At 35.1% G+C, this 24120-nt stretch overlaps 6 protein-coding genes and 1 long non-coding RNA gene across 10 annotated transcripts; 4 read left to right on the top strand and 3 right to left on the bottom strand.

Moving 5' to 3' along the window:
* Nucleotides 1–277: 277 nt before the first annotated feature.
* Nucleotides 278–2135, top strand: LOC18030475 (peroxidase 50). The gene is made up of 4 exons (XM_006411815.2): nt 278–575; nt 663–863; nt 961–1126; nt 1374–2135. Exons 1-4 carry the CDS (start codon nt 363–365, stop codon nt 1778–1780), a joined length of 987 nt encoding a protein of 328 aa, XP_006411878.1. The 5' UTR covers nt 278–362; the 3' UTR covers nt 1781–2135.
* Nucleotides 2136–2765: 630 nt separating this feature from the next.
* LOC18030474 (peroxidase 50) lies at nt 2766–4317 on the top strand. The gene is made up of 4 exons (XM_006411814.2): nt 2766–2978; nt 3050–3250; nt 3356–3521; nt 3833–4317. The coding sequence occupies exons 1-4, from the start codon at nt 2766–2768 to the stop codon at nt 4225–4227; spliced, it is 975 nt and encodes a 324-aa protein (XP_006411877.1). The 3' UTR covers nt 4228–4317.
* Nucleotides 4318–4909: 592 nt separating this feature from the next.
* Nucleotides 4910–6172, bottom strand: LOC18030473 (LOB domain-containing protein 39). The gene is made up of 2 exons (XM_006411813.2): nt 5742–6172; nt 4910–5622 (listed from the first exon to the last, which is right to left on the bottom strand). The coding sequence occupies exons 1-2, from the start codon at nt 5923–5925 to the stop codon at nt 5066–5068; spliced, it is 741 nt and encodes a 246-aa protein (XP_006411876.1). The 5' UTR covers nt 5926–6172; the 3' UTR covers nt 4910–5065.
* Nucleotides 6173–14032: 7860 nt separating this feature from the next.
* LOC112082191 lies at nt 14033–15073 on the bottom strand. The gene has a single exon (XM_024149505.1). The coding sequence runs from the start codon at nt 14709–14711 to the stop codon at nt 14106–14108; it is 606 nt and encodes a 201-aa protein (XP_024005273.1). The 5' UTR covers nt 14712–15073; the 3' UTR covers nt 14033–14105.
* A 369-nt stretch (nt 15074–15442) lies between these two features.
* Nucleotides 15443–17697, top strand: LOC18030120 (formamidase). Of its 4 annotated transcripts, none has more exons than XR_002896832.1 (7): nt 15443–15807; nt 15897–16134; nt 16229–16419; nt 16516–16751; nt 16881–17124; nt 17202–17338; nt 17474–17678. XR_002896832.1 is itself a non-coding variant. In XM_006411812.2 (7 exons), exons 1-7 carry the CDS (start codon nt 15589–15591, stop codon nt 17594–17596), a joined length of 1359 nt encoding a protein of 452 aa, XP_006411875.1. In that variant the 5' UTR covers nt 15443–15588; the 3' UTR covers nt 17597–17697. The 4 variants fall into 4 exon arrangements, 2 of the variants coding, with proteins under 2 accessions (XP_006411875.1, XP_024005272.1); XR_002896833.1 differs by having other exon boundaries at nt 17430–17678; XM_006411812.2 differs by having other exon boundaries at nt 17231–17338; nt 17474–17697.
* Nucleotides 17698–17789: 92 nt separating this feature from the next.
* On the bottom strand, nt 17790–20248 carry LOC112082192. Its single transcript, XR_002896834.1, has 6 exons — nt 19918–20248; nt 19625–19844; nt 19190–19495; nt 18611–18989; nt 18285–18514; nt 17790–18017 (listed from the first exon to the last, which is right to left on the bottom strand). It is a non-coding gene; the product is annotated as an uncharacterized LOC112082192 (long non-coding RNA).
* LOC18030119 (formamidase) lies at nt 18219–20308 on the top strand. Its single transcript, XM_006411811.2, has 7 exons — nt 18219–18516; nt 18602–18839; nt 18928–19118; nt 19228–19463; nt 19591–19834; nt 19912–20019; nt 20134–20308. The coding sequence occupies exons 1-7, from the start codon at nt 18298–18300 to the stop codon at nt 20254–20256; spliced, it is 1359 nt and encodes a 452-aa protein (XP_006411874.1). The 5' UTR covers nt 18219–18297; the 3' UTR covers nt 20257–20308.
* The last annotated feature ends 3812 nt before the right edge of the window (nt 20309–24120 follow it).

Raw genomic sequence — 24120 nt, 5'->3', positions numbered from 1 at the left:
AAAACGCGTAGAAAAAGCCAGGAGGTTTTGAATTATTATTCTAATTACCAATAAAAAATATTTGAAATTAACCAGGAAAATATAATACTAGAAATTAATCAGAAAATTATAATACGATAAACCAGTAGTTCAAAGTACCTTAAATTGATGCCAAAAATTATAATAGTATTTAGTCTTTTTCAAAAAAAAAAAAAAAAAAATTGCAAGCTGGCGGGCGCTACTTGTGCCACCACACAAAAGCATATTATACATATAAGATCTCTCACGCCATTCATGTAATCATAATTATATAATCACACACTTAAAAGAAAAGCTTATACTTATACAAAGAGAGAAAGCGAGTTAAAAACAACTAAAAAGAAATGGCTACGAACAAAACGAATCTCTTATTGCTTCTTCTCTCTCTCTTTCTCACCCTAAACCTCGTCTCGGCTCAACTCCGCCGCAACTTCTACGCCGGAAGTTGTCCCAACGTCGAACAAATCGTCAGAAGCGCCGTTCAGCAAAAGATTCAACAAACCTTCACCACCATCCCCGCCACTCTCCGCCTCTATTTCCATGATTGTTTCGTCAATGTAACACATTTTTTCATTTATCTTTCTTCTTGATTGAATTAATTTCAATTTATGAAATCAATTAATTATATTACTATCATATAACAGGGTTGTGATGCATCGGTGATGATAGCGTCGACTAATAATAATAAGGCGGAGAAAGACCATCCAGATAATTTATCTTTGGCCGGAGATGGCTTCGATACCGTCATTAAAGCTAAACAAGTTCTTGACGCCGTCGCAAATTGTCGTAACAAAGTTTCTTGCGCCGATATTCTCACGATAGCTACTCGTGACGTTGTCAATCTCGTTCGTATACCATCACTATCATATTTTATTACATTAAACGTCTCTAATTAAAACATTATTTGTTAATATTAATTTTACATATAATTAATTCATATAGGCGGGTGGACCAAGATATGAAGTTGAATTAGGGAGGCTAGATGGGCTTTCGTCGTCGGCGGCTAGCGTCGAAGGGAAGCTTCCACATCCGACGGACGATGTTAACCAACTCACTTCACTTTTTGCCAAAAACGGTCTTTCCCTTAAGGACATGATCGCTCTCTCCGGTAAGCTTTTTGTCCTATTTCTCGACCGGGAACAGTATTATTCGGCTAGTTTAATATCAAGAATATTTACTTTTTGATTAGGATCTGATATGGTTTTAGATTTTTTTTTTTTTTTTTTAAAGCAAGTATGTTGAGTAATTGCTTTTATTTAATTTCGGTTTATCTGATCCGGTTATTACGATATCTAGGCTTACAATTTTCCGGTCCTAATTTAAATTTGGTTCGATCAATAAAAAAAAAAAAACAGGAGCGCACACATTAGGATTCGCGCATTGCACCAAAGTGTTCAATCGGATTTACAGTTTCAACAAGACAACTAAAGTGGATCCCACAGTTAACAAAGCTTACGTGGCAGAGTTACAAGCGTCTTGTCCTAGAAACATAGATCCAAGAGTGGCTATAAACATGGACCCCACAACACCTAGACAGTTCGACAACGTTTACTATAAAAACCTGCAACAAGGGAAAGGATTGTTCACGTCAGATCAAGTTTTGTTCACTGATCGTCGGTCAAAGCCAACCGTTGACTTATGGGCCAATAATGCAAAGCTGTTTAATCAAGCTTTTGGTAACTCCATGATCAGGCTTGGTCGTGTTGGTGTTAAAACCGGACGCAATGGTAATATCCGTCGTGATTGTGGAGCTTTTAACTGAATTCTCAGTATATATTTTTCTAGATTTCTTATTACTTCCATTAAAGTTGTATTCATGGGGATAGGATCGGTCTCAAGATGAAGCTGGTTTAGCTCAAATATAATAAATCTCAATTTTGGGTTTCAGTTTGCAGAAGTAAAAAGTTGTATGTAGCCTTGTAAGAATTTTGGAGTCAGAAAAAATTTAAGGCAGTGTCATTTTTGGTGAGTGAGTTTGATAGATGACTATAATTTCTCAGTCGTCTATTGTTTCGTAAGTACATGTAAGTTTTCTGTTGAGACCCAAAAAGGAATACATTGTACTTATAACATTCTCAGAAAGATTGTTAAAGACCACTCTTTCTGATTTTCCAAAGTTTCAGATAAAATACTTCTGCCACAATTCAATACATCTCTTCTACGTTTAATACCGTTTTCAACTTTCAAAGCTTTCTGTATAGCTTTCTTGGGGTATAAGGCCCAGGCCTAGCTCTAAACAAGGGAAGGAATGGCGTTTTGGGCATCTTGTTTTACTCGCTTTTGAGAAATTAGAATGCGGCATGTACTGATGTATTATTTAAGGAAATTCATTTACTTGATTAAATCAGAAAGGTTATAATTTCCTGGATTTTTGGGTCAACAGATATTAAATCCAAATATGTAATTTCCTAATTCCTGTAATATTCTGGATTTTATTTGGTGGCAATATATAGTAATGTTTGGGTTTACGGTTTACTTCTAATTATATTGAGATTTTTGGTCAACCTTTAATTTTTTATAATGTGTTTGTAGATGTTGACTATAAAAACTTGTTATAGGTTTAGAAATAAATGCAATTAATTACAAATCTAGTTATATATCAAATTAGACATAAATATTTGTATATGTTGACGATATACAGTTTCTTATTTGGCTTGTCACTTATTTGTGCCCACCATAGCCAAACAAAATTTTAAGTTCCCTCAGGTCCATTCATGTAACATAAATATGTAATCACAATTAGAACAATGGATGCGAATAAAATGAATCGCTTATTGCTTCTTCTCTCTCTCTTTCTCATCCTAAATATATCATCAGCTCAACTCCGCCGTAATTTCTACGCCGGGATTTGCCCGGACGTCGAACAAATAGTCAAAAAGGCCGTTGAACAAAAAGTCCAACAAGCTTCCATCACCGTTCCCGCCATTCTCCGCCTTTACTTTCATGACTGTTTCGTAAATGTAAAACATATTATCTTTTTAAAATTCTTTCTTAATCTTTAAATTTTGTCTTAATTAATTTAATTTCATAGGGTTGTGATGCATCGGTGATGATAGAGTCAACCAATGATAACAAGGCGGAGAAGGACCATCCAGATAATCTATCGTTGGCCGGAGATGGATTTGACGCCATCGTTAAAGCCAAACAAGCTCTTGACGCCGTCCCAAATTGTCGTAACAAAGTTTCTTGCGCCGATATTCTCACGATTGCCACTCGTGACGTTGTTAATATCGTTCGTAACTCATCACTAACTATATATTATACCATCTTTGATGCATCAAATAAATAAATTATAACATTTATTGTTGTAAATATAATTAATTTTGAGTTGATGTAGGTGGGTGCACCAAGGTACGAAGTGGAATTGGGGAGGCTTGATGGGCTATCATCGACGGCGGCAAGGGTAGAAGGAAAGCTGCCACAACCAACAGATGATGTTGACAAACTCACTTCACATTTCGCCAAAAATGGGCTTAGTCTTGACGACATGATCGCCCTCTCCGGTAAATTTTTTTCTTATACTTCTCGATCGAGACAAGCGTCATCGATATTACAACGAATAACACAAGGACATTTTTCAAACTATATCATTAAATAATATTCACTCTATATGATATTAAGAGCTGATTTAAGGAAAAAGATTGTTTCATTCTAATTGATGTTTTAATTTTTACCTTTTTGTCAATTGTATCATGCAGTTTATTTTATTTTTGATTGTAGAAATATTATAATAAAATAAGCAAATTTATTTGGTCGGATGATTTAATGGGATAATTAATTTGGATGGTTTTGATGTAAAACAAAAAAAAAACAGGGGCACACACAATTGGAGTCGCTCATTGCACCAAGGTATTGGAGAGGATATACGGTGTCAAAGAAGACCCGAAGATAAACGCTACTTACTTAGCACAACTCAAAGAGCTGTGTCCTAGAGACGTGGATCCTCGCAGATTGGTAGTTATGGACCCAACAACACCGGGAAAATTCGACAACGTTTACTACAAAAACTTGCAGCAAGGCAAAGGATTTTTCAAGTCTGACCAAGTTTTGTTCAGCGATCGTAGGTCAAAGCCTACCGTCAACTTATGGGCTAGTAATGAACAGTTGTTTAATCAAGCTTTCGTTAACTCCATGATCAAGCTTGGTCGCGTTGGTGTTAAAACCGGCCGTGATGGTAATATCCGTCGCGATTGTGAAGCCTTTAATTAGAAAATACACTTTGTGAAATTTAAGAAAAAAGATGAATATTTTTCTTTGTAACTCTGGCTTACGCGTTGCGCGCGGCCCTAGGGACATAGATCCAAGCAAAATTCATCTTTATGAAAATGGTGTTAATATATATTATATATAGAAATAGAATATCAGTTAAAAATATCTTGGTTAATTTGTGAATTATATTTTGTATACATTGTAATTTTTCTTTATTTTTTACCCCAAACAAAATAAAAATAAAAATAGCTTTATCCATGTATCTAAGAAGAAGTGTCTCTTTGCATATCCAAAAGCCGTCTGATGCCGGAAGACCTAATTTTCATTTGGAATCGATGGGAACCAATTTATCGATTTGCATCTTCTACATACAAAGCAAGTGTCAATTCTTTACAGGATTTTTATTTTCATATGAGCTGGCTGTTGTACTGAAATTTTGAATAAAACCATATAGTAAAAAGTTGAGAATTTTTTTTGAAAATTTCAAGGTGGAGGTATTTTACACATATATATATATATATATATTTCAATGAAAATTGTTTTATATAATGTATGCAATAATCAGTATTTGTAATAGATATAGATATGTCGGAAAATCCAGACCATTATATTTTAATATTGTATGTGTCTAAGCAAACCATTTTCAACAAATTATTTTTTACCATCGGCAAAGTATTATATCACCAAAAATTATCATATTTTCTAGATAGAGAGAAGTCCTTAAGTAGCCAATAATTATGCGGCTTCACTAAAAAATCCACTTCCCGTCACTACAACAACAAAAAAAAAAAAACCCTAAAAAGAGGAACCTCAAAAACTGAGTTTTGCGTCGTCGGTTTTAAACAAAAAGGTTTAATAACTTTGTCTCTCTTTTGTTTCTGTATGTATCGCCATTGAGTCCATTTTCCCAACACGACGTCGTAACTGATTCCTCCGATGGACTTCCCGGACCATCACCGTTACCCGCCTTAGAAAACGGTAGCGGAGGAATAAAAGGAACCGGTATAGCCGGAAAGGTTAGAGCTAACCCGTGGTTCAACTGGAGATCCAGATCCGAACCATACCGATCGGTTTTCACTCGTTTCCGATCAACCGGTTCAATCTCCGTCGTATTTAGCTTAGATCTGGATGATGAGAAGCGGCAATGGTGGTTTTGGTTGTTCCGGGAAACGTCTCGCCGAATATCGGTGCAGATCATCTCGGAAGAGTCATCGGAGGAGATCAACGACGGAGATTCGAGGAGATCTGACATCGGTCGTAAAGTCCCGCCGCGAAGAACAGTTTCAACCGCCGCTTGACACACGTGCCAGTTCCCGGTCCATAACATCCCAACCGCTCCGTTAACCGGATTCACCGTCCTCCCACACGCTTCAAACAACAAAGACTGAAACAAAGCTGAACAAACAACCAAACAGAAAAATCAGTCCCGATTTTTTTAAAAAATTCTTGAAACCTAATACAGAATCTTGATAAAGTGTTCGTGACCAAAAAAAAGAATAGAGGAAGAGTCGTACCAGGGCGGTTTAGTTCAGGGACGGCGGAGATGAAAGACATGAGACCGGCACGGCCGAAGAATTTAGCGACGAAGACGGTGGCGTGGCCTTGCGACTCGGCGGATTCGATCCATTGAAGGCAAGGACGAAGGATGCATGTTTCGCTGCATCCTTTTCTAAGAACTCTACATCCATTGCAACTCATATTTCTTCCACACTCGGGAAAAAAAATTAATAATCCAATTTCAGAAATGAGAAAATATCCAATATATTGGGAAACTCTGTATGTTAAAACAAAAACAAAAAAGGGTCGAGTAATGAAGTGTTTTCAAAATTTAATTCGTATTTGGGAGAAAGAAACACAGGTTTTGATCTGATTTGGTAGAAATTAGAGGGTGAGGAGAGAAAGAAGAAACAAGTTTTAAGAAGAGGAGAGAGGCTAGATTGGATTTATAGAGAGAGAGAGAGAGTGAATAATACTAAAAGAGAGTGTGTCAACTTGATTTCTTTTTTATTCCTTTGTCCTTTCTTTTCCATTATTTTATTTAAACCATTGTGTGTATACAGACATATTTAAATATTTCAAACTTATGGGAAAGACAGAAACTCAAGAAAAGTTTATGGTATTCTTGATAGAACTTTGAAAAGTTCGAATATTTACGTCGATCGAGAATAGCTGATAAAAACTTAGCACCACAAACAAAAAGAATAGCTGATAAGATAGAACAAATAGTTAATTAACTTTCAACTTTTTTTTTTTAATATCAGCTATGCATGAAACCATCTTTATAATTAAAAGTGCGAAGATATATTGGCACTTGCTCTACATCTGTTGATTTAATATAATTGCACTGTTATGTATTAAATTTGCCAAGATATCACTAAACCAAATTAAGTTCGAACCTTGTGTGTCTTTTCTAGTGAAAGGTAAATGACCATTTGGACCAAATGAAGAAAGAAAAAAAAACATGCACCATTAAGAAATTTTTTACATATACGAGGAGTGGACTAGGATATAATATGTTTTTGATCTAATGAGTTATACTCCAATATGTATAAAAACAAAAGCGTACTGATATTGCAATAATCATGGAGCGGGATAAACTAATATTTCGTTCTTTTAAAATTTTGATTAATCTATAAGTTTATTGGTATTCTGACAATTAAAAAGTAGGTGAGGACGAAAAAAGAAGAATTACACTATTACAGGAAAGGACAGCGTTTTGAGAGGGGTTCCAAAGGTATTGGCATTAGGGTAAGAGAGAGAAAGAGCGTTTCCGTTTCTCCGCGAACACTTGTCGCTGACTCAGACTCGTGTAATTTTATATTACTTTTTTTGCTTCTTCTTTTTTTTTTTAATTACTTATTCTCAAGATGTACTCGTTCAATAAAGAAACCAAAGCTGAATTTGGGATTTGATAGAGAGAAAAAGGAATAGACAAATCTTACGTCAGGAGACGATGGGGTGCACGTGGATTAGGGGATATTATTGGTACAACTTGTGGTGTGTATTTTCATGGGATGTTTAGGAAATTTAGTTTAGAAAAAAAAAAGATGATTTATTGTGTGTTCTTTGTGGTGTAGTTATTGTGTGTTCTTCTTTTGTTTAGGTTAAAGTTATCGTGCGTTACTTGATGATGCGATGATTTGGGTGGTGAATGAATCGTATTATTCTAAAGTTTACTCATTTGGAGGGCATTATTGAAGCAAAAGAAACTAATCACAAGTGGGCAAAGTGTTAAAAGGAAGACCATATAAAAAAAGGAGAGGATAAAGTGTTGTGGTTATGTAGCTACATATTCTTATATTATTCTGTGGTAGATAGATACACAGTAAGACCGCCCGGATATCCAATCAATAACAGTTTTCGTTTTTTGTATAGTTTTCAACAACGAAACTTGGAAAGAAATATTCACCAACAACGAAACTTGAATTAAATAGATCGTAACCCAAACAGTAATACTTTTATGTCTCAATTGTAGTGTTTCTTTTTATGTTTGTTTGTATATTTAATGCTTAATGTAAATGAATCTATGATTCCTAATGTTTGAATCATAATTTGCGTCGAATCCAAATGCAATTGTTTTTTTTTCGTAGAAATATCTTAAAAAACGTATACGCAAATCATAATTTTAATTTTAAGAAAAATGGGTACAAGTAAAATAATATAGGTGCTTGTACCATTTTCTTATATTTTAATTTGAATGGTAAAATTTCTTTTAAAAAATCCAAATGTGATTGATTTTGTCTTTAAAATGTACCATTGTAATTTTATTTGGAAAAGATATATTCTTTTTAGAAAAAAACTTCATATAACGCTAAAGGAAATACAGTTAGAATCATAAGTACCATAACAAATGAGATCTTATATTATGTATATTGATGGAATTTTTTTGGGTCTAATATGTACTGAATGGTGATAAACTAAAAGCATTCCTAACATTTGTTACATTTTTGGGTATTAGATACATTATACTATGATATATCGATCGGATTCATATTTGGAAAATGTCAGTTGAACCAAACCAGGAAATTCATTTTCACCTTTCATTTTCACCTATGTGGCTATGTACAGTACAAATAACTGATTTCGAACGAAATCGACTTTTTGATAAGTTTCAGTAGAAATACGATGTAAGCTACATGTCTATATTCATGTTTATCTTATGATTAGTGGGACATTAGGACATAAAAACATAATCAGAAAAAGTCACATGACGGTTTGAGCTTAAGATATTTACGAGGTTAAAAAAGAGTATATTTTTGCATGGATTATATGAGCTATATCCAAATTGCTCTGACTAACTTGTGTCAACCTACTTTCATGTTTCTCCAATCACTTTGGAAAGATAAATACTATTATTAACTGGAGAGGAACGTGATGTGCCATGAGTCATGTCCTCGTCGTCTTCCAAAACCTCATGTGTGTCCATATATATAAATCATAATTTTATTTTATAAGTACCAGGCCAGTACTATAAAACGCTGTTAATTTATTGTATATTGACTGATAATTACATTTGACTCTACGTACCTACGACACAACATAAGTTTTCGCAATCTCCTGGAACTACAAAAGCCGTTATTGACCCTTCGCCATATTCAAAGGTTCTTCTCTCTGCGTGTGAGTGTGTGCGTCTCTGTTTCTCTCGTTTTTTTTCTTTTGTTTTCTATTTTCTTTAAAACATTTTTCTTTATCTGCGGCGAAAAAATTAGAAAATTTGGAAAAGTGCTTTGCTTATCCAAGTGCTTCAGTGGCGAATCTTCCTAAAATTCTGACCTAATTAGAGAAATTATGTTGTGTATCACATCATGTTCCACTCTTTCTCAGAATAGGTCCGAAATTACTACTTAAAGTATAATTACATTAATTCTTATACAAAATACGACTTTTTACCTGCAAAATAAAATATAACTTAATGGACTGGTGACACTGATCCAAAGTATTTGGTTTATCACTGTGAAACGTATTATAAGCAAAACAATTACGATTATTATTCCATAAAAAAACAATTATGACTAGTGTAAACATACAAAAAAAAAGAGGAAAAGTAAGCGCATTGAAGCATTGAATAGAAGACTTATTAATAAGAAAAAATGTTAAACAACAAAAAAAACTTGTGGAATAGCAGATTTTTGTTATATTAATAATGTTAAACAACAAAAAAAACTTGTAGAATAGCGGATTTTTGTTATATTAATAATGTCGAATAATAAACTGAGTTAACTTATATCGTGATTTCATATAATGATGGTCATTTGCTCCATTCCAAACAAAAAAAAAAAAGAAGAAATTATCAGAAGTCAGAACGTGTATTTTTAGTTTTTCTTGTTTTTGAATGGTCAGATTTTTCTTAACTTTCTGCTTTACAATTGATTAACATTTCTTATGACTGTTACTGTCGCTTCTGACGTGGCATACTTATCCAAAATAAGTGGATTTTTAATTATGTGTTCGTACAGTTGAACTCGCTGGAATGCAAGTAACAACAATCATGATATCGTATACGATCATATATTCATATTCAGATATTCGTTTTTATATCCTCCTTTTATCTATTCAGTATTCATGCCGTATTGCGATTTTTTTTGTTTGGTTCTTGTTGTTATGCTATTTCTGTTAAATTTACAAGGTTTCAGATAAAATTTGAAACTATATACGTACTGCAAAACACATAAAAGGCTTGTATGTCATAAACCAAATCATATATATTAACAAGTAGAGAGGGAAAATATTTTCTCATTAATTCTGTAAGGTGTATCAGTTACATATATATACAAGTCTGGTTAAGTAAAAGAAAGCTTAACTTAACTAAACCAATAATATACAGCTAATACACCCCCCTCAAGCCTGATCAACCTTAGGTAGATAAAGGCTTGAAATGGACATACGCCAAAGTAAAGAATGAAAAGAACCCGGATGAAGTGGTTTAGTCAGAATATCAGCCAATTGGTTTGAAATAGACACATGAAGCACCTTCAGGAATCCATTCTTTACTTGATCGCGAGTAGTGTGACAGTCAACCTCAGCATGTTTAGTCCTCTCATGGAAGACTGGGTTATTAGCAATGTGCATCGCTGATTTATTGTCGCAAAAGAGCTTCGTCTGAGATACGACTGGCACATGAAGATCCTTGAGTAACTGATACAACCACATCAACTCCTTAGTAGCCACTGCCATACTCCGATATTCAGCCTCAGTGCTGCTTCGGCTTACAGTTTCCTGCTTCTTAGATTTCCAGGTAATGAGTGAGGAGCCAAGAAATACACACATGCCCGTAACAGAGCGGCGTGTATCCGGACAAGTCGCCCAGTCCGCATCTGCAAACCCATTAAGGCAAAGATCTGTAGTGGCAGAGTAAAACAAACCTTGCCCAGGGTTGTTCTTCAAGTATTTCAACACATTGTGAGCCGCATGAAGATGCACATCAGTAGGGCAAGAGAGAAACTGACTTAAGCGATTAACAGCAAAGGTAATGTCAGGTCTCGTAATGCAGAGATATAGCAAACGACCCACTAGTGCTCTGTATGGAGTAGCATCATCTAGCAATTTTCCTGTTTCTTTGCTAAGAGGAACTTTAGGATCCATAGGCACCGATCTTGGTTTGCATCCTAACAATCCTGTATCCTCCAATAGATCAAGGCAATACTTTCTCTGAGAAACAGATATTCCACTCGAATTCCTGGCAATTTCAAGCCCGAGGAAAAATCTGGCTGGACCTAAATCCTTCGTCTTAAACTGCTTAGCCAGAGCAATTTTAACCGATTCTACTGCTTTGTCATCATTACTAGCTATTAGTATATCATCGACATAGACTAATAGAGCAATGAATGAGTTACCTCGCATCTTCACAAATAATGTGTCATCGGCATAGGACTGAAGAAAACCATCATCAAGAAGTGCTTTAGACAAACACTTGTACCACTGGCGAGAGGCTTGCTTCAATCCGTATATAGATTTATGAAGGCGACATACATGATTTGGCGGTAATGATCCAGAAGATGGTGTGTAGCCTTGTGGAAGACTCATAAAAATCTCTTCTTCTAAATCACTGTGTAGAAAAGCACTTGTGATGTCCATCTGTGTCAAACTCCAGCCCATTCTCGCACTTAAACCAAGGATGAGTTTGACACTAGCTAGCTTGGCTACAGGAGAGAAAGTATCAAAGAAGTCCACACCCTCCTGCTGAGTGAAGCCTTTAGCCACAAGCCGTGCCTTGTAACGTTCCACCGTGCCATCAGCATTGTATTTGATTGTAAATACCCATTTACAACCCACTACATTTTTTCCAGGAGGCAATGATTCAACGGACCAAGTTTTGTTAACCTCCATATTGGACAATTCCAGATTACAAGCATCAGTCCATTCCTTTGAAGCCATGGCCTGTTTAAAAGTCTTTGGTTCGGTGTCCATAGAGAAAGAGAGGATAACAGACTGATATGGGGAATTTAAGTGTTTATAAGAGAGAACAGATGAAAGAGGGTAAGGAGTAGAAGAAACCTTCGTAGAATTGGGAGGAGTAGAAATTTGTGTTAAGGAACAATGGTAATTGGATAGGTACCCTGGTGCCTTTGTCGTGCGTTTTGGCCGGGCATTAGGAAGTGAAATAGGAGCACTCTCTGTAATAACAGGTGAAGTATTTCCTGGAACAAGTGTTGAAGATTGTGATGCAGATGATGCATGAGTAGTAGATGGTGGAGGAGATGCAGGTGGAGATGAATGTATGGAATGATCAAATGATGATGGAGATGAATCATCGAGAGCAACAGGTGTTGACAATGGAAGTATAGTATCATGGAAGATGTCTGATGAATTAGAATTGGAAGAACTACAAAACGGGAATTCATGTTCATGAAAAACCACATTGCGAGACACAGACACAAGATTAGTATCTAAGTGCAGAACTTTGTATCCCTTATATCCAGATGAGTATCCTAAGAAAATGCATTAATCAGCACGATGACTAAATTTATGTCTATCCTTTTGCAAAGTAGAAACATATCATAAACATCCAAATGATCGTAAGAATGTATATGTAGGTTTCCTTTTGGTAAGCAGTTCATAAGGAGACAAATTCTTAAGCAGAACGGAAGGAATTCTATTAATGAGAAAAGCAGCAGTCAAGATGCAATCACTCCAGTAAATCAAGGGTACATTGGATTGAAAGAGTAATGCTCGTGCTACATTTAACAGATGTTGATGTTTACGTTCGACTACAGAGTTCTGTTGTGGGGTATATGCACATGAAAACTGATGAATGAAGCCATGTTTTGCAGTAAGATCATGAAAAGCTAATTCTGGAGCATTATCAGTCCGAATCATTTTAATGACAGCATTGTATTGAGTTTGGACATGAGTAATGAAAGTAGAGAAGATTTGAGAAACATCACTTTTCCTTTTCATTAGATGAATCCAGGTTACACGCGTACTATCATCGACAATAGTCAAGAAATATCTATATCCTTCTACAGACTCTGTATTAAAAGGACCCCATATATCTAGATGAAGTAGATCGAATGGAGATTTGCTAATATGATTATGCGACTCAAAGGACAGACGTTTTTGCTTAGCTAGAGGACACACTGAACAATGAGACTCTGTTGACAAACTAGACTTAGGTATATTCAAGGAACTAGAAAGTTGAAGTAACTTGTCGGATGATGGATGTCCGAGGCGTTGGTGCCAGAGATGTCCATCAACAGCTAAGGATCCAGAGAATTGCAATGTTGGTGAATCAAGTTGTAGAATGTAGAGATTATGAATGAGTGTTCCTATACCAATCATCGAGTCTGGAATAGACCCCTGTATGAAACACGAATCAACATAGAAGTGAGCTGAACATGAACTAGATTTTAATAAACTACTCACAGAAAGCAAGTTGAACTTAAAAGATGGAACATGAAGAACATCATGCAGTACTAATGATGATGATAAATGAATAGTGCCCGTGTGTGTAATCTCAACCCGAGTTCCATTCGGTAAAGAAACTGTTATTCCAGAAACTGCAACTGTTTCACTAAACAATGCCAAGTCAGAACACACATGACAAGTGGCACCACTGTCAATTATCCAAGAACCATAAGGAAGATGATTATAAAGGGTGGAAAGGCATTGATGTTGAAAAGTCAGTCTATTATCCTCAAACCTCAAGGATGTGGAGGGAAAAGGAAAAATACCAGAGGAGGATTGAGGTTGCATAGCTCCATGTTCGGTGATAGTGGCCACAGGTGCAGGCGATGATGTGGAAGCCGCACTCTCAGTGACATTGATCTGAGCAGTCATTTGGTTCAGTAAGGATTGGATTTGATCCGGGTTGAGATGACTGAGATCTAAGTTCATGGATTGAGTAGGTAAGTTCGGTGTTTGTGGATATGGGTAAGGATTAACCACCATGTTGGCAACAGGAGGTGGCCTCATGTTGTTATCAAAAGAACCTCGAGGTTGAAACTGTTGCTGAAACTGTCCTCTCGGTTGCATGGGAGCTTGATTAGAAGGTCTTGGATTCTGATTATAACCAGATTGATTGCTCTTGTAGCCTGGTATATAGCCTGGGGGATATCCATGTAATTTGAAGCATTTCTGAATAACATGTCCAGTCTGATCACAATGTGTACAGACAGGACGAGACTTAGGTCGATAACCATTCTGGACTGCATATGCTGCATTTTCCACTTGATCTCCCAACTGAGAAGCATAAGCCGATTGTTGATTCGGTGTCGACGAAGAAGAATTCTGAAAAACCACGTTTTCAGGTTTAAAAGCAGGCTTTAAATTCTTCTGTCTCTCATCCTGTGCTACCATGTTATATGTGTCCTCAATAGAAGGAATTGGTTTAAGCACAAGGATGTGACGACGTAGAGATTCATAACCTTCATTGAGCCCCATTAAAAACTTTGTAACTTTGCTACGATGCTGAAGATCTTCCCACAATCAGCAGCATTACATTCACATTTCCCACATGTGCATACTGGTAACTCAATGTAATTCTTATATTCCTCCCAGAGAGTAATCAATTCAGTATAATAGCTACTCACATCCATTGATCCTTGTTGCAAAGTACTAAGGCGTTGTTCGATCTCATAAACCCTAGGTGCATCATTCTGCTTAAATCGAGATGAGAGATTTTTCCAGATACCTTCAGCGGTTGAGATGAACAACAAGCTTTGTCCAATCTTCTTGGATACAGAGTTCATAAGCCATGTGGCCACCATATCGTTGCATCTCGACCAAGATCCTGAGTCGCGATGACCTTCATTAGGTTTAGGAATGGTACCATCTATGAACCCAAGCTTGTTGCGCACATTGAGTGCCATTTGTACAGAACGACGCCAAGAATGAAATTCAGCTTCTGTGGTGAGTCGATCGGATACTAGAACGAGACCAGCATGATCTGAGCTATGAAGAAAGTATGGATTCTCATAGAAATCCGTTTGCGTGCGAGAATTTCCCGAAATCGGAACCTCCGAAGTTGAATCAGTAATTTCCACCATCGCGATAAAGAAAGAATCAAGAAAAATTCGTCGAATCAATGTGATATCGAACGAGAGAAAGAATTGATAAGTGTGACGATATGATGAGAATCAACCACATACAAATCTAATCGGAGAAGAAGAAAACGATGAAGATGAAGATCAAGATGGATTTGAAAGTTTCCAGAAATTGAGCCACTAGATTCGTAAAGAAAAGAAAAAGTATGTCAATCAAGGAAGCACTCATCGAGAATCAAAGAAGATGAACATCTATCAAAGAATTAAAGATATTGAAGCTCGAAGATCCACCATTGATGAAGAAAGGTTGTTACGCGAAAGCTTTCTCTCACTTGGCTCTGATATCATATTAACAAGTAGAGAGGGAAAATATTTTCTCATTAATTCTGGAAGGTGTATCAGTAACATATATATACAAGTTTGGTTAAGTAAAAGGAAGCTAAACCAATAATATACAGCTAATAATATATGTAACTTCAAATAACATAGATCATAACATAAGTTAACTTATGATGTCATTTTCAAGTTTCTGTTCTCCCTACGATACAGAGACAGAGAGACACATGTATCCTACGATACTATCCACTTGGTTACGATAAAAACAAAGTCACCGCTTTAGATAGAGAGAAGTCTTGCGTGATGGTGAAACCGTGAAAGATACAATTTTTTTGTTTTAATGTTTTTTTTAGTTGTGGATAGATAAGGTATCTGCAAAAACCAATGATCCCTCTTTTCCCTGTAACAAAGGACAAGAAAAACAAAAAAAAAAAAGAAGAAGATTAAGTTGAGAATATAGAGGAACTACTGAGGAAGTGTGAACAGAGAGAGAGAACATAGTTTACATAGATCACTGTACTTAATTATTGTGTTTTAGGCTTTGATGGCTCCGTCAAGTCCAAGATTGGTGGTGAAGGTTGATTTGAAGAAGAAGCCATGGCAGCAGAGTAAGCCACTGCATAATAGATGGCATCCTGAGATACCATCAGTTGCAACAGTAAAGGCTGGTGAATTTTTCAGAGTGGAAATGATTGATGCAATGGGAGGTGTTGTTAAAGACGATGCCTCTGCAGACGATATTAAGAACGCAGACCTTTCTACTGTAAGAGGGTTTAGTGAGAATCATTTGTAAAAATCAATGATGTACCCATGAATTAGCTTTAAGAGATCAAGTTTTTGGTGATTGTGCAGAGTCATCACCTAAGTGGACCGATCAGGGTTCTGGATGAGGATGGTGTTGCAGCCAAGCCAGGTGATCTTCTTGCTGTTGAGATATGCAATTTGGGTCCTTTACCAGGAGATGAATGGGGATACACTGCTTCGTTTGATAGAGAGAATGGTGGTGGCTTCTTGACTGACCATTTCCCTTGTGCGACCAAAGCTATTTGGTACTTTGAAGGGATCTATGCCTACTCTCCTCATATTCCTGGTGCGAACATAACAGATTCCATCTCTTTTTATTGGGATTTGGCTGCAGAATCTTGTTGTTGATGTAGCTCACATGCCAATATCATCATGTGTAGGAGTACGTTTTCCGGGTTTGACACACCCAGGAGTCATTGGCACAGCTCCATCAAAAGAACTCCTGAGAATTTGGAATGAAAGGGAAAGAAAATTAGAAGAAAGTGATCTCAAGTCCTTAACACTATGTGAGGTTGTGCACCAGCGACCACTAGCAAACCTACCAACAACTAAAGGATGCCTCCTAGGGAACGTAAGTGATACTAACTGTTAGTTAGAATTGTATTTGCAATGGCACAGTACTTATCTCATCAGACCATTGGGGAATTCTTACATAATCCTGTTGTAGATAGAAGAGGGAACACCGGAATGGGAAATGATTGCGAAGGAGGCTGCGAGGACAATCCCAGGAAGAGAAAACGGAGGAAACTGTGACATAAAAAACCTAAGCAGAGGCTCTAAAATATACCTTCCAGTGTTTGTGGAAGGGGCAAATCTAAGCACTGGTGATATGCATTTCTCGCAAGGAGATGGTGAGATCTCGTTCTGTGGTGCTATCGAGATGAGTGGATTTCTAGAACTCAAGTATGTACATTGGTTCCTACTTGCACCTCTTCAACATTTATATTATAAAAGGTTTCTTTGATGCTATCATTTTTGTGCAGCGTTACTAAGAAGTTCTTATCAGATAACGTTTTTTAACTCATTAATTAGGTGTGAAATCATAAGAAACGGGATGCAAGAGTACCTTACGCCAATGGGACCAACCCCTCTCCATGTAAACCCGATCTTTGAGATAGGTCCAGTGGAACCGAGATTCTCAGAGTGGCTGGTCTTTGAGGGTATCAGTGTCGATGAGCGTGGGAGACAACACTATCTAGACGCAACAGTTGCTTACAAACGGGCAGTTCTCAACGCCGTAGACTATCTTTTCAAATTTGGTTACTCAAAAGAACAGGTATTAATCTCTGCAGCTTGATGTTTCTCACAGAATCTAGTTGATCACAAACCAAACGTTCGTGAATTAAAAGCTAGAAAGAAAAATTTCATCATGGTGTGAACAGGTATACCTGTTGCTCTCATGTTGTCCATGTGAAGGAAGGATATCTGGTATAGTTGATTCTCCGAATGCTGTTGCTACACTAGCAATACCTACTGCCATCTTTGATCAGGTATGAATTTGTGTCCCTCTGTTCTTTGCTTAACCCAGAGAGCTTCTTGAGAAATTTGTTGAGTTTGCTTTGTTCTTAAACTGAAAAACAGGCAATGCAAACATGTTAATTGCTTTTGTATGTTCGTTCATGAAGGATATTCGGCCAAAGGTGCGTAAGGTTCCAGTAGGACCTCGGATAGTGCGGAAACCAGACGTTTTGAAGAGCACATATGATGGAAAGCTTCCAATCACAAAGAATCCAAGTTGGTCGACGTAGCTTCTAGAAATAAATTATATAGCAACGCAACTATCAAAACTGTCTAATCAGACATATGTTTTGAAATAAAGAGATAAAATGAGTCCATGAGAAAAAGCCTTGTAAAAAAAAATCTCTATCAAGACTGTATAATCAGACATAGCTTCTAGAAATAAATTTATGTAGAGAGGCACATATGATTAGTTTGTTAAATCGGAAATTCCAAATCACGAAACCGGAGGGTAATGAATTGCGTCCTTAATCTTTATATGCACTATTTTCTGGGTGAATGCATTAAATTTTGTATCAAAATAGCTTACATTGAATTAGAATTAATAACTCGAATGTAAGATTCCCCGTCATGAGCTCCTCCTATATGTACATAACAGAGATCCTCTCCATAACATAAGTCAATGTAATATTATTTTCAACTTCTTGTCATCTATGCACGGCCACACATGCAGACACAAAGAGACATACATATCTTATGGCATTATCCACTTGGAAAGATGAAAGAATGTCATTTGGTTCGATAAAGAAAAGTCTACGAGATAGTGAAATATGGAATATTTTTACTGTCTTTTACTTGTGGATAAGGAATCTACAAAACCAGTGATCCACTTTTTATTACAAGTGAGAGAAAAAGAAACCAAGCATATATAAATATAGAGCGTGTGAGTAGAGAGAGAATAAATACCACTGTACTTACTGAGTTCGGTTTGATGGCTCCAGCAAGTCCACGTGTGGTGGTGAAGGTGGATTTGAAGAAGAAGCCATGGCAGCAGAATCAGCCTCTGCATAATAGATGGCATCCTGAGATCCAACCAGTTGCAGAGGTCAAGGTTGGTGAGTTGTTTAGGGTGGAAATGGTTGACTGGACCGGAGGTGCAGTCAAAGACGATGGTTCTGCTGATGATATTAAGAGCATAGACCTCTCTACTGTAAGTGAGTTTAAGAAAGGAACATGAGTAATCCAGTCATATGATGATTTTGCATATAGATAAAAGTTTCTTGGTGATTATGCAGGTTCATTACCTGAGTGGGCCGATCAAAGTTGTGGATGAGGATGGTGTTGCAGCCAAGCCAGGTGATCTTCTTGTTGTTGAGATATGCAATTTGGGTCCTCTTCCAGGAGATGAATGGGGATTCACTGGTTCATTTGATAGAGAGAATGGTGGCGGTTTCTTGACTGACCATTTCCCTTGTGCGACCAAAGCTATTTGGTACTTTGAAGGCATTTATGCTTACTCTCCTCAAATTCCAGGTAAGAACATAACCATGTAGCTGCCCTTGTTATGAGATGTTGTACTGATTATTGACATGCTAATATAAATCGCATCACGGCACGGTAGGAGTACGGTTTCCGGGTTTGACACACCCAGGAATAATTGGCACAGCTCCAACAAAAGAACTCCTGAGAATATGGAATGAAAGGGAAAGACAATTAGAGGAAAGTGGTGTCAAGTCCTTAACACTATGTGAGGTTGTGCATCAGCGGCCACTGGCAAACTTACCAACAAGTAAAGGATGCCTTCTAGGGAATGTAAGCTATACAAAACGCTAACTGAAGATGCCATAAAAAAAAAATCTTGAATTGTATAAAATGGTACATACCTTGAACTCTTGGGGATTCTTACATAATCCTTTTGTAGATTGAAGAGGGAACAGTGGAATGGGAAAGGGTTGCGAAGGAGGCTGCGAGGACAATCCCAGGAAGAGAAAACGGAGGAAACTGTGACATAAAGAACCTAAGCAGAGGCTCTAAAATATACCTTCCAGTGTTTGTAGAAGGGGCAAATTTAAGCACTGGTGATATGCATTTCTCGCAAGGTGATGGTGAGATCTCCTTCTGCGGTGCCATCGAGATGAGTGGATTTCTAGAACTCAAGTATGTACATAAGTTCCTCACTGCACTTCTTCCTGTGATTATACTCTTAATAAGGTTTTCTTTGATATTCCTTTTTTTTTGTGACTAAGACAATCTAACCAGATACCATATTGTAACTTATCAATAGGTGTGAAATCATAAGAAACGGGATGCAAGAGTACCTTACACCAATGGGACCAACCCCTCTCCATGTAAACCCGATCTTTGAGATAGGTCCAGTGGAACCGAGATTCTCAGAGTGGCTGGTCTTTGAGGGTATCAGTGTCGATGAGAGTGGGAGACAACACTACTTAGACGCAACAGTTGCTTACAAACGAGCAGTTCTCAACGCCATAGACTATCTCTTCAAATTCGGCTACTCAAAAGAACAGGTACTGGTCTCTGCAGCAACTGAACAAGCATGAAAACTGTAGAGAGAAAACTGATGAAGAAACTATGATGTGAACAGGTATACCTCTTACTCTCATGTTTCCCATGCGAAGGGAGAATATCTGGGATAGTCGATTCTCCAAATGCAGTTGCTACACTTGCAATACCCACTGCCATCTTTGATCAGGTTTGACATTTAAAAAAAAAAAACTTTTTTAGAGAAGCCAGAGTTTGCTCTGTTCTTGATAGCGAATAACTAAGGAAGGAAGGAACATGAAATGATTTCTTTATGTTCACGCAGGATATTCGGCCAAAGACTCGAAATGTTCCGGTAGGACCTCGAATACTGAGGAAACCAGACGTTCTGAAGAGCACATATGATGGAAAACTTGCAATCACAAAGAATCCAAATTCTTCCTCTTAGCTTCTACAACAAAAAAAAAAAGATCTAAAAGCTAATACCAAGACTGTAAAAATCAGGTATATGTTCCAGTAAATAATAAAGCAACTCAAGAAACCGGAAGGCAATGAGATGCTCCCTTAGTCACAAATGCACCATTTTCCATAGTAATCGCAGTAAATCTGGTAATCGACATAGCTTGATTTCAGTTTCTTGCAATTAAAATTAAAAAATTGAGCACATAATATAAGTAAGAGTGTATGATGATCCATAGAAGCTTTGAAGCCAGAACATTTAACACTAGATTCTTTCTTCTACCTAATATCTCCACAAACCAAACACTTCAAATACTAGAATCAATTGCGCTTGAACTCTGCTTCAAAGCACAGAGCTGCTGAACATGTTGATCGAATCAATATCATAGGTTCATAAAATTCACAGTGAATGGTCTCGGAAACTGGTTACTGCTACAAAATTATTTCAAAACAGAGGAACACAAAACGATACCCGGAATAATCTACGGTTACATGAGAAGATTGATTCGTTACCCAAACAGAGGTTTAAGGGATTCAAGATTCTGGGTTTCGCGAGAATCAATGCGTTTAGTTGAAATCCACTCGGAAACGGAAAATCCGAAGGAGATAACGAGAATTCAGGTACTGCCCACAAACCCGAAAGAGAGAAGAAGAGCAACAAAGGTCCATTGCTTTAAAACTCCTACGAAAGCGACAGCAACGAAATTATAATACACAAATATTACCAATTCGAGACGAGAAGACGCAAATAGGCGTAAAAGATTTCGGCCCGTATGACCCATTAGAAGGCCCAAAGGTACTGCATAACTAGTAATGTTTAATTAGGAGATCCGAGATATTGTATATGTATTGTTTTGATAATTAAACTAACTAATTGTTCCGCACCATACGCAGAAATCTAAAAAGGTTAAATAATTGAGGTTTAGAATTAAATTAGTTAAATTAGTTAAAGTATAGAATATAGTTAAATTAGTTAATATTAATCAAGACTTAGAATGTGGTTAAGAGTTTTAGAATTAAAATGCCAAATCCAAATAACATTCAAAGATACATTATACAAATTTAAGGATATAGAATTTAGGGTTAGACCTTAGGGTTTAGGGTTAGGGCTTAGGATTTAGGGTTAGAGTTTATTGCTTAAAGTATAGAATATATAAGTTAGTTTACTATGATGCAATAGATGAAATAGATGAATGGAGCCGAAAAATTTTCTCCCTCCAAATCTTATATATAATAGATGACCAATTCTCTCCATATGAGTGACACATCATTATTTTAAATTGATATGGAGATGACATGTGTCACTTTTATAATTTAAAGTTATAATTTATTTAAAAAAAAAATTTACTATCAAGTTTTAAAACACTCAAAGAATATGAACAATTTTTTCATTAATTGATTGATAGTGATTGATATTTATTGTAATTTTATATAATTCTTAACTTTTTTTAAGATATTATATTTTAAATTGATTTTTAATTCTTTTGGATAAAATTTTAGAATTATTTATAATAACATACTAATATACATCTCAAATAATGATTATATTTGTTTTTATATTTATGATATTGTATTTTAAATTAATTTTTAAGATTGTATTTTTATATATAAAATTTTTAAAATTGTTTATAATAACATACGAACACACATAACAAAAAAATAATTATATGTTTTTTATATAAGATTTGAAAATAGTAAAAAAGAAAAATCCGCACGTTATGTGCAGGTATTCACCTAGTATATTAAAAAGTTATCCAACCGATTAATGATGATATAAATTTTTTTAAAATTACTGGTTAAAAATATTTATTTTAACTAATAACATTTAAAATAAGTTTAGTTATGCAAAATTTAAAGTTTAGGATTAAATTAGTTAAATTAGTTACTTGAATATAGTTAATTTGTTGATAAATATCAATACTTAGAATGTGGTTAAGTGTTTTAAGATGCCGATAACATTCAAAAATATACATTTTAAGGATATAGGTTTAGGGTTTAGGGTTAGGACTTAGAGCTTAGGGTTTATGGCTTATGGCATAAGGTATAAAATGTAGTAGATGATGCAATAGATGAAATAGATAAATAGAGACGAGAAATTTCGCCTCCAAAGATATTAAAAGTTATCCAACCGATTAACGATGAATATAGAGTTTTTAAAATTAAAGTAATTAATTTATCTAATAAAATTCAAATTTAGTTTAGTTATACAAAATTTAAGATTTAGGAGATAATTAGTTAAATTAGTTAAAGTATATAATATATTTAAATTAGTTAATATATTAATAGAATACAGTTAAGTGTTTCAGAATTAAGATACCAAATAACATTCAAAAATATACAATTTAAGGATATAGAGTTTAGGGTTAGGTTTTAGGGCTCAGGGTTAGGGTTTAGGGCTTAGGGTTTAAGGTGTGGAATGTAGTTAAGTTAATTTACAAATAGATGATGAAATAGATGAATGGTGGTGAAAATTTTTCTCCCTCCAAAGATAATAAAAGTTATCTAACCGATTAACGATAAATATAGAGTTTTTAAAATTATTGGTTAAATTGTAAATAATTATCTAAAAATATTCAAAATAAGTTTAGTTATACAAAATTTAAAGTTTATGATTTATTAGTTAAATTAGTTAAAGTATAGAATATTTAATTAAATTAGTTAATAGGCTTATGGCATAAGGTATGGAATGCAGTTAAGTTAGTCTACAATAGATGATGCGATAGATGAAATAGATGATTGGAAGTGAGAATTTTTTTCCCTCTAAAAATAGTAAAAGTTATCCAAATAAATATAAAATTTTAAAATTACTGGTCAAAAAGTAAATAATTTATCTAATAACATTCAAAATAAGTTTAGTTATACAAAGTTTAGAATTAAATTAGTTAAAATATAGAATATACTTAAATTAGTTAATATTAATTAAGATTTAGAATGTTATTAAGTGTTTTAGAACTAAGGTGCCAAATAACATTCAAAAATATTAAAATTTAAGGATATTGGGTTTAGGGTTGGGGATTAGGATAATGTTTAGGATTTAGGGTTAGGGTCTAGGGCTTAAGGTATGGAATGTAGTCAAATTAGTTTACATTAATCTAGAGTTAGAATATAATGAGATATTGTATTTTTTATTTTTTATTGTATTTATTAAATATATTAATTTTTGTTGAGATTAATTCACGAATTTTGAAATATTTTAAAATAGTTTAATTAGTTTATTTTAATACATTTTACATAAATTTGGGAACTATATTACAGAAATTCAAATTCTTATTTTTTTTTTAGTATCCATGAAAATCAGGGTTAGTCATGATATATAAAGAGTTTTTTTTAATATTTAATTGATAATAAATTATAAAATTGCCAAATAACATTTAAAACTTGTTTAGTTAATATTAATCTAGTGATAGAATGATGTTACGTCTTTTAAAAATGAAGTAAAGAGAATTAGTTTGTTTGTGTTATTGTATTTATTCATAAAATTAAATTTTTATAAGGGTTATTTCAAATATTTGAGGTATTTTTGAAAATTTTAGTTATTCTTTTTAATACATATGTAATACTTATGTGGATATAAAAACTAGATCATAAAGGTTTAGGTTACTACTTGTCTTTAATATTTTTAATATCTATAAAGTTGAGATCTAAAAGTTATCTAATCGTCTAACGATGAATATAGAGTTTTTAAAATTATTAGTTAAATATAGCATTGGGAAAAAATGTGATGATACTACACGTCAGGGAATTAATGTAATGTAAATATAATGTATATTCAGTTGCAAACTTGCAATGCGGTGATGGGATATTGTCTAAATGATACTATAAAAAAATTTACATTTGGCTAATGTGATCAATA

The sequence above is a fragment of the Eutrema salsugineum genome, unplaced genomic scaffold, assembly GCF_000478725.1.
Source record: "Eutrema salsugineum unplaced genomic scaffold, Eutsalg1_0 scaffold_1, whole genome shotgun sequence".
NCBI lineage: Eukaryota > Viridiplantae > Streptophyta > Magnoliopsida > Brassicales > Brassicaceae > Eutrema > Eutrema salsugineum.
Note: the sequence above shows the minus strand (reverse complement) of the source record. Positions and strands in the feature narration are given on the sequence as shown.